At 36.1% G+C, this 12,027-nt stretch overlaps 1 protein-coding gene across 7 annotated transcripts in view; it reads left to right on the forward strand.

Annotated features, from left to right (window-relative positions):
- LOC149080449 (sn-1-specific diacylglycerol lipase ABHD11-like) overlaps positions 1 to 12,027 on the forward strand; it is a 151,528-nt gene that overhangs the window by 6,797 nt on the left and 132,704 nt on the right. For 2 of the 7 annotated variants that reach the window (XM_089239559.1, XM_089239563.1), the window contains exon 2: positions 5,892 to 6,009. The exons of 3 other annotated variants lie outside the window; for them this stretch is intronic. In XM_089239559.1, coding sequence (XP_089095685.1) covers positions 5,987 to 6,009 — 23 coding nt within the window. In that variant the 5' untranslated portion in view covers positions 5,892 to 5,986. Of the gene's footprint in view, positions 1 to 5,885; positions 6,010 to 12,027 lie in introns of all 7 variants that reach the window. 2 more of the 7 variants (XM_089239561.1, XM_089239558.1) reach the window with 1 other exon arrangement.

Below are 12,027 nucleotides of genomic sequence, written 5' to 3' on the forward strand. Positions count from 1 at the left end.
AAGTCATTCCGATCAGTACTTATTGTATAGTTTTGGAATCAAAACTTAAATTATAATCACCCTGTATATAGCTGATTATTTTTCATAAATATGTTACTACTATACAGTAGAACCTTGATTAACTGGGCTTAACAGTGTGTGTGTGTGAAAGTATAAAAAAAAACAACTATTGAATATTAAGACTAGGAGATATACAGTAGGAGATGTGCTACTTCTTCTGGGAAAGAAAATGAAAATGTAAGTGAGGTAATGTAACTACTAGTACACTAGTCTTTGTCCTTTAAGGACAGCTGGTGTCTTTATTGGATTATAGGACCACCTGCCCCTAGCATGATGGTGTCACTACTGTAGCTGCTTCTTTGTGAAGAGAAAGAAACCCTGTGAGATAAAATACACCACTACATTTAGATGTGTGATGCACTCCTTATTCATGAATTTGCTTAAGATAGAGCATCAGAATGTAGCCAAAGGTTAAAAAATGTTGTAAGAATGAGAAATTTTGGCTTTTATATATAACTTTAAATGACTAAGATACTTCATATGAAAAATCTATATATATTCTGGCCACTTTTATGAGACTTTTTGAAAAAAACCACTTATAAAATCTTATGTCATTTAAAGATATACCATCAGAATGTACCCGAAGGATATAAAATGAGGTAAAAATGAAACATTTTGGCTAATAATGAACCAATATATTTTTCAAGGAAAAAAAATGATATTTAGGCAACTTTTATTTGATTTTTTGAAAAAAAAACCAAGGTTTAAACCAACGTGGTTTAAACCAAACAACCCTGATACAGCGTAAATTCATCTTGTTCCTACAATATTGCGAATGCGCATTATTTTTTTTTTTAATCGTAAAGGATTGGATCGCCCGTTCAAATTGTAAAACCTTCCCGATATCATGGAAAGAAACCGAATCTGTAAAAACTTGACCTTGAATATCCACAGTTTTGTCATCTAGCTGCTATGTGGTAGTCACCATTTCGCATCGCTAAAATCATGGGTGTGTAAGCAGAATCGGCTTTTGGAGGGGCACAAGAATTTAATTCTTCACAGATAGTATAAAATAAATTTTATTTTATTCCAATATTTCTAATTTTTGATCGCCGGGGGAGGGGGGGGAAGGAAGAGTCCCCTTATAACCTCCCCCAAATTTTGCTTTTGGTGGGTGAAAATCTGTGTTTGGAACTTGCGATTGTGCAATGGTAATCGGCTAAAAATGTGATTTTCTAAAGATTTAAAATTTTGAGTTGGCTTTCCTTTGAAAAAAAACTTCTGGTTGTCACGGCGATCACACAGACCTACAACACAAATATGCATACATTGAACTTCAAATGCACGCATTATACCAGTTGGGAGGATAGATGCAGGGCTGCAACTGGGAGGGGGAGGAACAAGCGGGCCTAGTGTCCTGGGCTCTGAACTAGAGGGGAGGGCATTAAATCACCCTTTATAACTGCTTCTTTTCGACATTACATGGGTGTGCCAAAATGTGTACTTGCCACGTTTGAGAAAGTATCTAGTTGCGGCGCTAGATAGATGGCACCACCTACTGAACACAAAACACGCCAAATGCTGGGCACACACACATAAGCACACTGTTAAGTTTCTCCAACACAAATCCATAGGCGGAGATTGTCTTGGAAGTCTGGGGGGGGGGCACGATGTCGGCTCATATATACATTAGATCAGTCGACTCCATCTTTGACGCTAACTAAGGGCCCCCCAGTATCTCCGCCCATGCACAAATCTGATGTAGCTGCCATATTCAGGTGTGAAAATATGTGGCAGTTAAATGGCGACAGATCAGAATGGTGGAACATCAGGGAAGGAAAATAAAATCATTTTACCAGGAAAAAACCAAAGTATGAATAGGGAATCAGAAGAGATAAGTGTCTGAGAGAGAGAGAGAATATCGATTTGCTTTAAATTTGATTAGAAATTGAAAATGCCAAGATATTTTTAACAAAATGTAAAATCAATTAGAAGGGAATTTATACATTGATTATTAATAAATATATAAATGTGTGCCTTCAACTGTTAAAGTGGATCCTGCTTATAACGTTTTTCAAAAACAGTGATAAAAAACATTGTAAATAGGAAAACACTTTAAACAGGAAATCTCATTGAGAATTACTTATTGTTAGGACCACGAAAATAAGTTGTGCTAAGTGGAAAAACATACTAAACGGGAGAAACGTTATAAGTGGCATCAACTGTATATTTGTTTTAGATTTATTACATGTGCGGAATTCCATAGGTTAAATTCTCAGTGCTAATGAGCTTCTTTGCAAGTTTTTCCTACCAGTAGACAATAAAAGTAAATGAACCTTTGGATAGAACATGTTTTTAGAAATTAATTACTTGATTCACAGATACCTGCTCTTACTCGGAACATGACCCACGGCTCAGTCTCAACAAAGAAATATAAGCAGGTGATCAGGGCCTGGGGCATGTTGGAAGAAAATTCATAGAGATACCAGTGAATCATTGGGGGCATAATTTTTTTCAAGAAATTTTTTTTTCAGAGGGACCCACTTTCACTCAAAAAGGGCCCAGATTTTTCAAATAACCTGGGTCCTGACCCAGATAAATTAAAGTCCAGTGGCATCTCTGCAGGTCACTCACTGACCTAGTGTCTCATGCTTACTCTCTTTTGCTCACTCATGAGCTTGCACACTCTTTTGCTCACTCATGTGCTTGAAAACTCTTTAGCTCACTCACTGACCTAATTTCTCGCTCTCTAGGTAGGGCCGGATTCGTGGTCATAAAATTTTTCTGCTATTTTTCTCACATTATGTACTAATTTTCTTAGCCACTCATTCGTCAAATTTGTCGCCCCTCTGAAAATGCCATCCTGGGCTATAGCTCACTAAGTCCCCCTGTAAATACGCCAATGCCTGTGAATAGTATCAACCATTCAGTGGCTACTTTTGAAGCCACTTTGTGAAGTCTTAACAAGCAGTTGATGGGAGAAAATATCTTTTAAATATTGTAAAAAGATTTTGAAAAAAAAAATCTGAATCTAAGGTCAGTATTATTGGGGAAATATAAAAGAAAACTTCCAAAATTGTTCACAAAAAAAATTGTAAGGGATATTATATCAAAGACTTTGCAAGTAGAAAAAAAAGAGGGAGCAGAGACTTTGAATGTCTGTGCTTAAAAATATTCATATAATTCTGCCTTAGCTTTGCTAATTTTGAAGTATAAAATTTCATGGTTTTTTCCCCATTTATATAGATTCGATATCGAGTAAAATATACTTTTAGGGAGGGGGAGGGGCACCAGAACCATTAAAGTGCTTAGGGCCTTCAAATGTCTTAATCTGGCCCTAACTGACTACATTATGAGAAAAATAATGTAAATATTTTGGAGGTAAGCCTAAAAATAATTTTCAAAAAACTACTTGGTATATGGGCCATTCTCATTAAATTGGCCTAAATTATGTCCCCGCCAATACATTAAATGTATTTGACACTGAGCTTTTTTTCAACACTTCCTATTTCTATATATTCCAGTTTCTGAGAAGTCTCCTTTCTGTTTTTAATTTTTTCATCAGTAGATTTTTGAAATTTACTTGAACAAGTTTTCATTTGCTAAGAAAATTTTTTTAAGAAGGAAATTTTTTAAAGAAAATGTCCTCATCCTGTCTATTTCAAAATTTGGAAAATGAGCTGGGAACAAAGTTCTATCTTAAAACAAATTTTTTTTTCCAATAATACATATTTTTAGGAACAGTATGCTTTCATATTCCATCTTTTCCATAATTTAAAATATTGAAAATTTCTCCTAGCTTTATTTTCATTTGTGACATTTGGAAAACATTATTTCATGATCGTATTCACGGAGCTACTGTCAAACGGCCAATCGAATAGTATGCGGGTGCATGTTAGAAAAGATTGGTGTTCTTGGCAAACCAGCGAGCAGCTATGACAAGGCCACAGCGTTTAATGAGTGCATAGGTGGAGATTGACTTGGAAGTCTGGGGGGGGCAAGGTCATTATTGCTAGGGGGGGGCACGATGATGATGTCATTTCATATATATATTAGATCAGTGGACTCCACCCCCCGTATCTCCGCCCATGAATGAGTGTGATGATCTTGATGCTGATGTGTCCCTTCTTTTTTCTCTGCTGCTGGGAGTGTTTTAGAAAACAGATGGAGGACGATTGCGTTGGCTATCGTCGCAAGGGGTCATTCAAATATTACGTCAGCATCGATGGGGGGGGGGTTTCTGATTTTCTGACTTTTTACGACAAGGGGAGGGGGGTTTGGATGATGCTTACGTCATCAACCCCCCCTTTATAACAATATGAAATATTCTTAATGGCATCTTACTCTGTGCGCCAAAAACGACAAAAATCTTTTGCTAGTTTGTGAACACCTGAACACTAACATTCTTCCTAATGATAAATCCCTTACAGAGCTGCTCTTCAGTGATCTCTAAATGTTTCACGGATCCTTCAAGTGCTCAGGAAATGTGTCCGGGCTGCTTAAGTGCTATGGAACTGTGCAACACATCACTCAAATGATCTATAATTATGCCACGGATCACTTAAATCTGAGAATGTTCAGCGGGTAACTTGAGTGATGCAGAACTGCACTGGGGGATGGGGCCCGCTGAAGTGCTCTAAAATTGTGCCACACAACGTCGTAGCGGGGGGACTTGGGGGTCTGTTCCCCCCCCCCCCCCCGAAATGAAAGTGGTCCCCCGAATGAAATTTCTGGCTACACCCCTGGTGCCACATGTCACTCAAGGGATCTCTAAGTGTGCCACGGATCATTTAAGTGTTCTAGAGCTGTATCGCGGGTCACTTAAGTGATCTGTGAATGCACCACGGCCTACTGATCCGTAAATGTTAGCTCATTTATCTGTTCATCATCTGTTAGTTCATTTTTACAAAATCGGGTTTGAGGTTGCAGGACATCAGATAAACTCCAGGGCCACATTTAGCCCGAAGGCCTAGGGTTTACCATACATGGCGGGTAGCAATGAATTTCTTAGAAAGAAATTGAGTTCTTAGCCTCCAAATAGCATTGAAATCAACAGAAATTGATTATAACATATATCAATTTCTTTCAAAATTTCAATTTTTTTGAAAAACTTTTTTTCCATTAAAAAAAATAAATTTTTGATCTGCGGTTCTCTAGAACTGTCACGGGTCATTTAAGCGACCTTTAAATGTGCCGCTTAGTTCATTTTTACAAAATTGGGTTTGATGGGGCAAGCCACATCAGGTAACCTTCAGGGACGCATTTGGTCCGCATGTCAAGGCTCAAGCGTTTAATTACCATATTTGGCTTCAAGGGTGAGTCGCAATGAATTTCTTAGAGAAATTTTGAGTTCTTACCCTTCAAATAGCATTGAAATTAACAGAAATGAATTATTATAACACATAAAGGTATTTTCTTTCGAAATTTTAATTTTTTTAAAAAATGTTTCTTGCATTAAAACATTAAAAAAAATTCTTTCATCTGGGGGGCAGGTGCACGAGCCACCATGGGCGGAGATACGCCCCCCGCCCCAGCATCAAAGGTGGAGTCGACTGATCTAATGTATATATGAATTGACATGATCATGCCCACCCCCAGCAATAATGACTGTGCCCCCCAGACTTCCAAGTCTATCTCCGCCTATGCCCATGACCCCATCCCGCATTCGTTTTTGATCCCACCAGTATGCATTAGGTGGTGGGGGCTGTTGTGACGAAATTTTGCTGACAAGGGGGGAGGGGATCAGCATTTTGCTGACAAGGTGGAGGGGGTCAAAAATGGCTAAAAATTTGCTGACGTAATACTTGAACGGCCCTCAAGATGTTGTTTGTTTTTGTTAGTTTTATTTGGTTGAATAAAGTAACAAATTAAAGACATTTTTCAAGAAACAGATGTTTATGACAGTGGTATAGCTGTTCATACGTTTCAACCTCGTGACAAGAAACATACTCGATTGCATTTCTGGAAGATATGGAGGAATCCGATTATGATTCTAAAGCAGTTGATGAGGTATGTAAAGCTTTATTTAACAGTTATTTATTTCGTTTTTATAAAATTATTATGCAAACAAATTTAAGTATCTAAGTGTGATACATAATGCTCCTGAATGGTCCCTGATTATCCCTCAACCAAGGTCCCCCACATCCTGAAACCGATTTCCCAGACTAGGATTTTTTGCGGGCCCTTTGAAGTAAATTCAGAATGTAAAAATAAAAAAATTACGATCAACCCAGACCTGGGGTCAGTGCCATCTTAAGGCATGGACCCACGGCCCGGGTCCTCAAGAGAAAAGGGGCCTCATAAAAATGAGATCTGGTTGAGATTTTCAAGAATTTGCCTGGTAGGGCCTCAGAAAAATTATTTGGCCTGGGGCCCATGATACTCTTAAGACTGCCCTGCCTGAAGCTCTGTCAGCATCCCCCCATCCCATTTTCCCATGTGACAACTAACTGGTGGTGTTTTTTTTAATAACAATATTATTGCAAATGCTAAAAAATAATGTCTGATGATTTCACTAAAGAAAAGTCAATTTCTATCTTTTCCATATAAAAATACATATTACTTTTCCATTCAAAAGCAGAGGTTTATGTATGTGTATTGGATTGAGTCATCAAAGAAATGCCAGTTTGTAAACAATACTCTGTATTGTTTGTAAACAATGCCAATGGGGATGGGAAGAGAATGTGTTATTTCCTTGTGAAATCATCATTTGCAAGTGTTTCTACATTACTATTAAAATGTAGAAAAAATTGCATTCCGAGAAAAATTTGTGCAACTTATTGATGGCATGATGGTTAATTTACAGCAATTATAAAATCAGTTGATTAATTCCACCCTTTATTTTTATGACCCAGTGTTGAGCATACAAATACTTTAATTTTTCTGAATGATTTTTATTTCAATTTGATTTTTACTTATGATTTTCCAATTAGTTTTATATACTACGATGTGATGTCATAGGCTAAAATAACGTTTTTGAGGAGTTTGAAGAAATTGGGTATCAATTTAATGTTTTCATTTATTCAGTATATAAAGTTATTAATTTATATGAATAGTAATTATATATGATTTTTTTCAAACCTCACCTACCGCATGACGAAAACAATTAGAAAAAAATATTTTAATGATTTTAAAGAAAAAATGTATAATGACATAACCTGCCAACTGTTACAATTTTATCTTATTTAGTACAATTTTAGCAAGTTAATACGATTATACGCTTTTGTTTCTAAAAATATGATTTTTTATTGAATCGGTAATATTGACGTTTTCCTGCTTATGTCGCAATCTGGTTGGCATTCAAATCATTGATAGTCCTTTGGTAGACATCATTCCGCGGAACCTAGCCGAAAATTCCCGTGCGGTGAGAAACAGTGGTGAACACCGCTGGGAGATTTACTATATGCGGCTTAAATGCCGAAACAATGTCTAAAGCCGTCTCTGTATTAGACGGTATACTGAATGATGCACCAATCCTTTAGCATCCATTTGATAGATCTATATTTTTCAAAAATTTGCATCCCATACATGCTTTTATTTATTTTTTTTATTTTTATTCTTTTAATTCAGGCAGAATTTTCTAAATGAACTTGTGCGAAAAATTGAGTTCATAATTCACGCATTTTTGATAGATTTACAATAATAAACCATTATTTTCTTGATATTTGAGTATCGTTGACATTTCACCATGTCTGAAATATAGAATTACTTTTGTTTAGTTATTCAGGGTCGAGAGTTTTCAGCATTTCTGGAAATTTTTGACATAATATTTTTCGTTGAAAATTTCACTTGACTCCAGTGCGATATTATTCTATTATATAAAGTTCTATTAATATCAATTATTCAGGTGACTTAAATGTTACATTTTGACTTATGAATATCGGATGGTTTTCAAACTTTAGCATTTCTCTGATGAATTTTTATTTTTCTGTTTTCATGTGATCAGGAGACTGTGTCCCAGTGAGTGAAATCATATTTCATTTTGGGTCTAGGTCATTTCGGTGCGTTCAATTTGTTGCAGCATCAATTCATTGTGCTACAAACTCATCGTGAAACAAATTTGTCGCTGACTCATTTTGTCGCTGTACAAATTTGGCGCAGGCTCATTTCGTCGCTGTACAAAGTTGTAGCATAGTCATTTTTCGTCGCGACAAATTTGGATTGCTTTAAAATTCAAATGTTTGTTGTGATCTTATAAATAGGGGTAGTTGCTTCAGGTGTAAAAAATTGAACTAATTTTTTTTTCTCATTTGCTGGAAATTTCCCCTCTTCCCATCTCTATTTTAATTTTTAACAAATGGAGGAAAGTATTCATTGAAGTCATCGAAGGGCATTGGAACGTACCACCAAGATAATGAATTGGGAACAAATAAATTTTTAAAATTTAATTTCCACCTTATAAGCCGCATTTCCCACTTTTTGTTGGGATTTCCATTTCTCGCAGTGAGGGGCATTGGGAAGCTCACCAAGAAATAAATTTTTAAAATTTAGTTTCCATCGTATAGGTCCTGCTTTCTGTAGGGATTTCCATTTCTTGCAGTGAGGGGTGTTGGAGATGCACATCAAGATAATAAATTGCTATCAATGTGTCCCCCAGCACAATTTCCATAATTCACTATTAAATGTATTCATGCAGAGAATATATCTTTAAGGAATTTTTTTATCGACAATGTATCGGTTTTGTGTAACAGCTGCCAAGTCTTATTTTCAAATTATTTTTTTGCAATGCAATGTACATTTCAAATCACTTTGTATTTTCACACCGAAATAATATTAAAACACTGATCATAGGTGCCAGAAACTGGGGGGGGGGGGCTGATGCCATTTGAGGCCCCCACTCCAATAACTCATGAATATACAATTTAATGTACCATTCTGTCTCCTGAGTACGGGTTGAGTCCCTTATATACGGAATGAATGGCAATTTTCAGCCCTGCCCCCACTCCTTCCTCAATGTTTCCTTCATGTCGGCACCTTTGACTGGCCAAGGATGCCGGAAGTGTTTGGAACTTGTGGGTTCGTGTCTTGATCTTCAAGTAAGAAATTTTAATTTCTAAATCATTTCTCTGGGTTCTCGTACCCATTCCATAAAGTACCCTGGGCACCCACACCATCCCGTTCTCACCCGGTCTTACACCACTGTAAATGTCAATCGATTTTTGATTGTTTTTTTTTTTTTCAACTCTAAAGTAACAACTCTCGAGTAAAAAGAATGAAATCAGACTTTTAATTAGCCCATTGTATGTAACTTCATGTATATGACTCTCATATGGCTCCAGTCAACGATTAGTAAAAATTTCTTCTTGCAACACAAGTGAATTAACATTAACAGACAATAAAGGATTATATTCTGAGGTATATTTCCTAGGTAGGGAGGGAGTATGCAGGCTTTATCCCAAGATGACAAGTTCAAGTGAAACAGTGTAACCAAAATTGAGTAACTGGTGATCAAGAACATGAATTAGAAAGGGAGAAGGGAGGCAAGGTTTGAATAGCCCACAGGTGGCAAAGCTATAAATCCGCTTCTTATTATAGCCTATATTTATCAGGATAATTTAAAAAAAAATTCCTATCGTGCATATAAACACTCCACAATATCTAAACCTTTATTTTCAGAGCGTTTGAGTAACATTTTATTTAAACACTTATCTAACGTGAATATCGCAATAAAAAGCTGGATGATGATTAATAGAATAACAAGTGATGCTATTTTAAACTACCATAAATTTTTTTCAACGATACATAGGAGAAGATTTCAGTTTATTGCAATTTAAACTGAATTCAAACAATTTAATTTAAAAAGTACTACATATTAATTTTTGTCATCCGTATAATCTGTATCTCTACTTTATGATACAACAAAAAACTTAAAGAAAATTAGTTATAGGCTAATTCATTCACTTACATTAAAAGCTTTTCTAATTTCGGAACATGAATTATGGGGGGGGGGGACTTTTAAACACACACACAAACCAACATATTTTCACGTTCGGTTGTGCAATATTCCATGTTTTTGCCAACAGAAATATGTAGACCAAGCACACCAACCTTGTACCAAATGCTTAGACGCTAATGAAAACTGTGAAAATATTCAAACAAGCCAGCCAAAGATATGCGACTGACCATAAACATAAGATTAATGGTTATATTGTATCTATGGGACTGACCCATAGTCATCTTTCTTATTGGTGATTATATGGCCTTTGTTGGTGCTCATCCTGTGGGCATTATAAAAGCTTCATCGAATCGTCATTCATAAGCACAGTACATTTCTACCCTTGATCTGCACCCAACTCCCTTCGCTGCAAGAAATAGAAATCCTGACAGGAAGCGGGAAGTGCGGCTTATACAGTGAAAATTAAATATTAATTTAATTGAATTATTAATTAAATATTTCTGGTTCTTATGGAGATACTGTAATGATAAATGTTGGTGACTCTCGGAGAGGAGGGGGAGAAACTCTCAAGCCCATGGGACAGATAGAAGTTTACCATTAAAGAGAGGCTCACTGTAATTTGAGGAATATCATACAAACCAAAATTTTTCCACATGGTAATGAAATTTTATCACAGTAAAAATCAATTATTTAACTTTTCAAATTTTTATACCCCCCCCCCCTTTGCAATGACAAAAAATAATCATTTTTTTTCAGTAAACTGCGTATACACTTTTGTTCATGCTTCTTATTTCACGTGTAAGACAAAATCCTACATACAAGCTCGCGTGGAACATGTACAGTGAAGAATCGACAGGTCTACGAATTGATTCTGCGATAAAATGACATCATAAGATGGAAACGCCTAACTTTTTATCTTTTGCTCCCAACACAAGATGGAGTTGATGTCTACTTTCGCTTTTCTTTTCTTGTGTATTTCTTATTATTATGTGTCTCTCCCTCTCTAAGGAGAAAAATGTGTAAGAGTGTATGTAACAACCCTCCAGTGGGAAGTTGTCTTATGTAATCCCCCAGCGTTTTTCAGTCAATTATTGAATCACCCTTCTCACAGAATTAAAATTTGTTGAGTTTAAAAACACAGGTGTGTGTTTGAGTTCATGGTAATGACCATGGTTTTTGGTCCGTCGAGCCGGAGCACCAGTGAACCTATAGATTGATATTTGATTAGTGAATCGAGCATCAGTGAACCTATAGATTGATAGTTGATTAGTGAATCAGCTCAACTTTGGATACTCAACTTTTCTACACAAGAAACTGTAAGTAGAATTTCACCAAATTCATATTTCGATTCGCGCTATGGCGAATTTAACTGTGTTGAGTCGACGTAAGGGCAACGTCAAGGCCCAAATCACCAGACTTGATAAATTCTTGTCAGATAATAAAAGTGCTAGTGAGGCAGTAATTAAATGCAGAAAAGAAACATTAAACACGACAAAAAACAGTTTTGAAGAGTTGAAATTGAAATATTATGAAGTGTTAAAAGATGATGAATTCGAAGTTCTAAATGTAGAGCTCTGTGAAATTGAAGAAAAATTAGAGGACATTGAAATCCGTTTGAGTTTGTTGAGTTTCGTTCCCAGTAAAATCGAAACTAATACTTCTAAGCAGAACGTAAAACTGCCAGAAATTCCCCTGTCACAATTTAGAGGTAAATATGAAGAGTGGACCTTGTTCAAAAATCAGTTCAATTCTTTGATAACCGAAAATAATAACCTTTCCGATGTACAAAAACTGTATTATTTACAAGCTGCCTTAAAAGGTGAAGCTAGACAAGTCCAAAGCATTGAAGACACCTTCGATTCGTTATTCTCTGCACTAGAGAAACGGTTTGAAAACAAACGTTTGATTGTTGATACGCATATCAATGCATTAATTTCAATCCCTAAAATCACCCAAGAGTCAAAGATTTGAGAGCCTTGCTAGACAACGTTCTAAAGCACCTGAGAGCATTAAACATTGCAAATCTTAAAACAGATGCTCTGAGTGAAGTAATATTATCCAATTTAATTCTCAGAAAATTGGACAGAGAAACAAGAAAGCAATTCGAAATGACCCTAGAATCTACAGAAATT

The sequence above is a fragment of the Pholcus phalangioides genome, unplaced genomic scaffold (assembly GCF_987345545.1).
Source record: "Pholcus phalangioides strain wild (caught in Gottingen) unplaced genomic scaffold, Ppha-v1.0 ptg000011l_1, whole genome shotgun sequence".
Taxonomy (NCBI): domain Eukaryota; kingdom Metazoa; phylum Arthropoda; class Arachnida; order Araneae; family Pholcidae; genus Pholcus; species Pholcus phalangioides.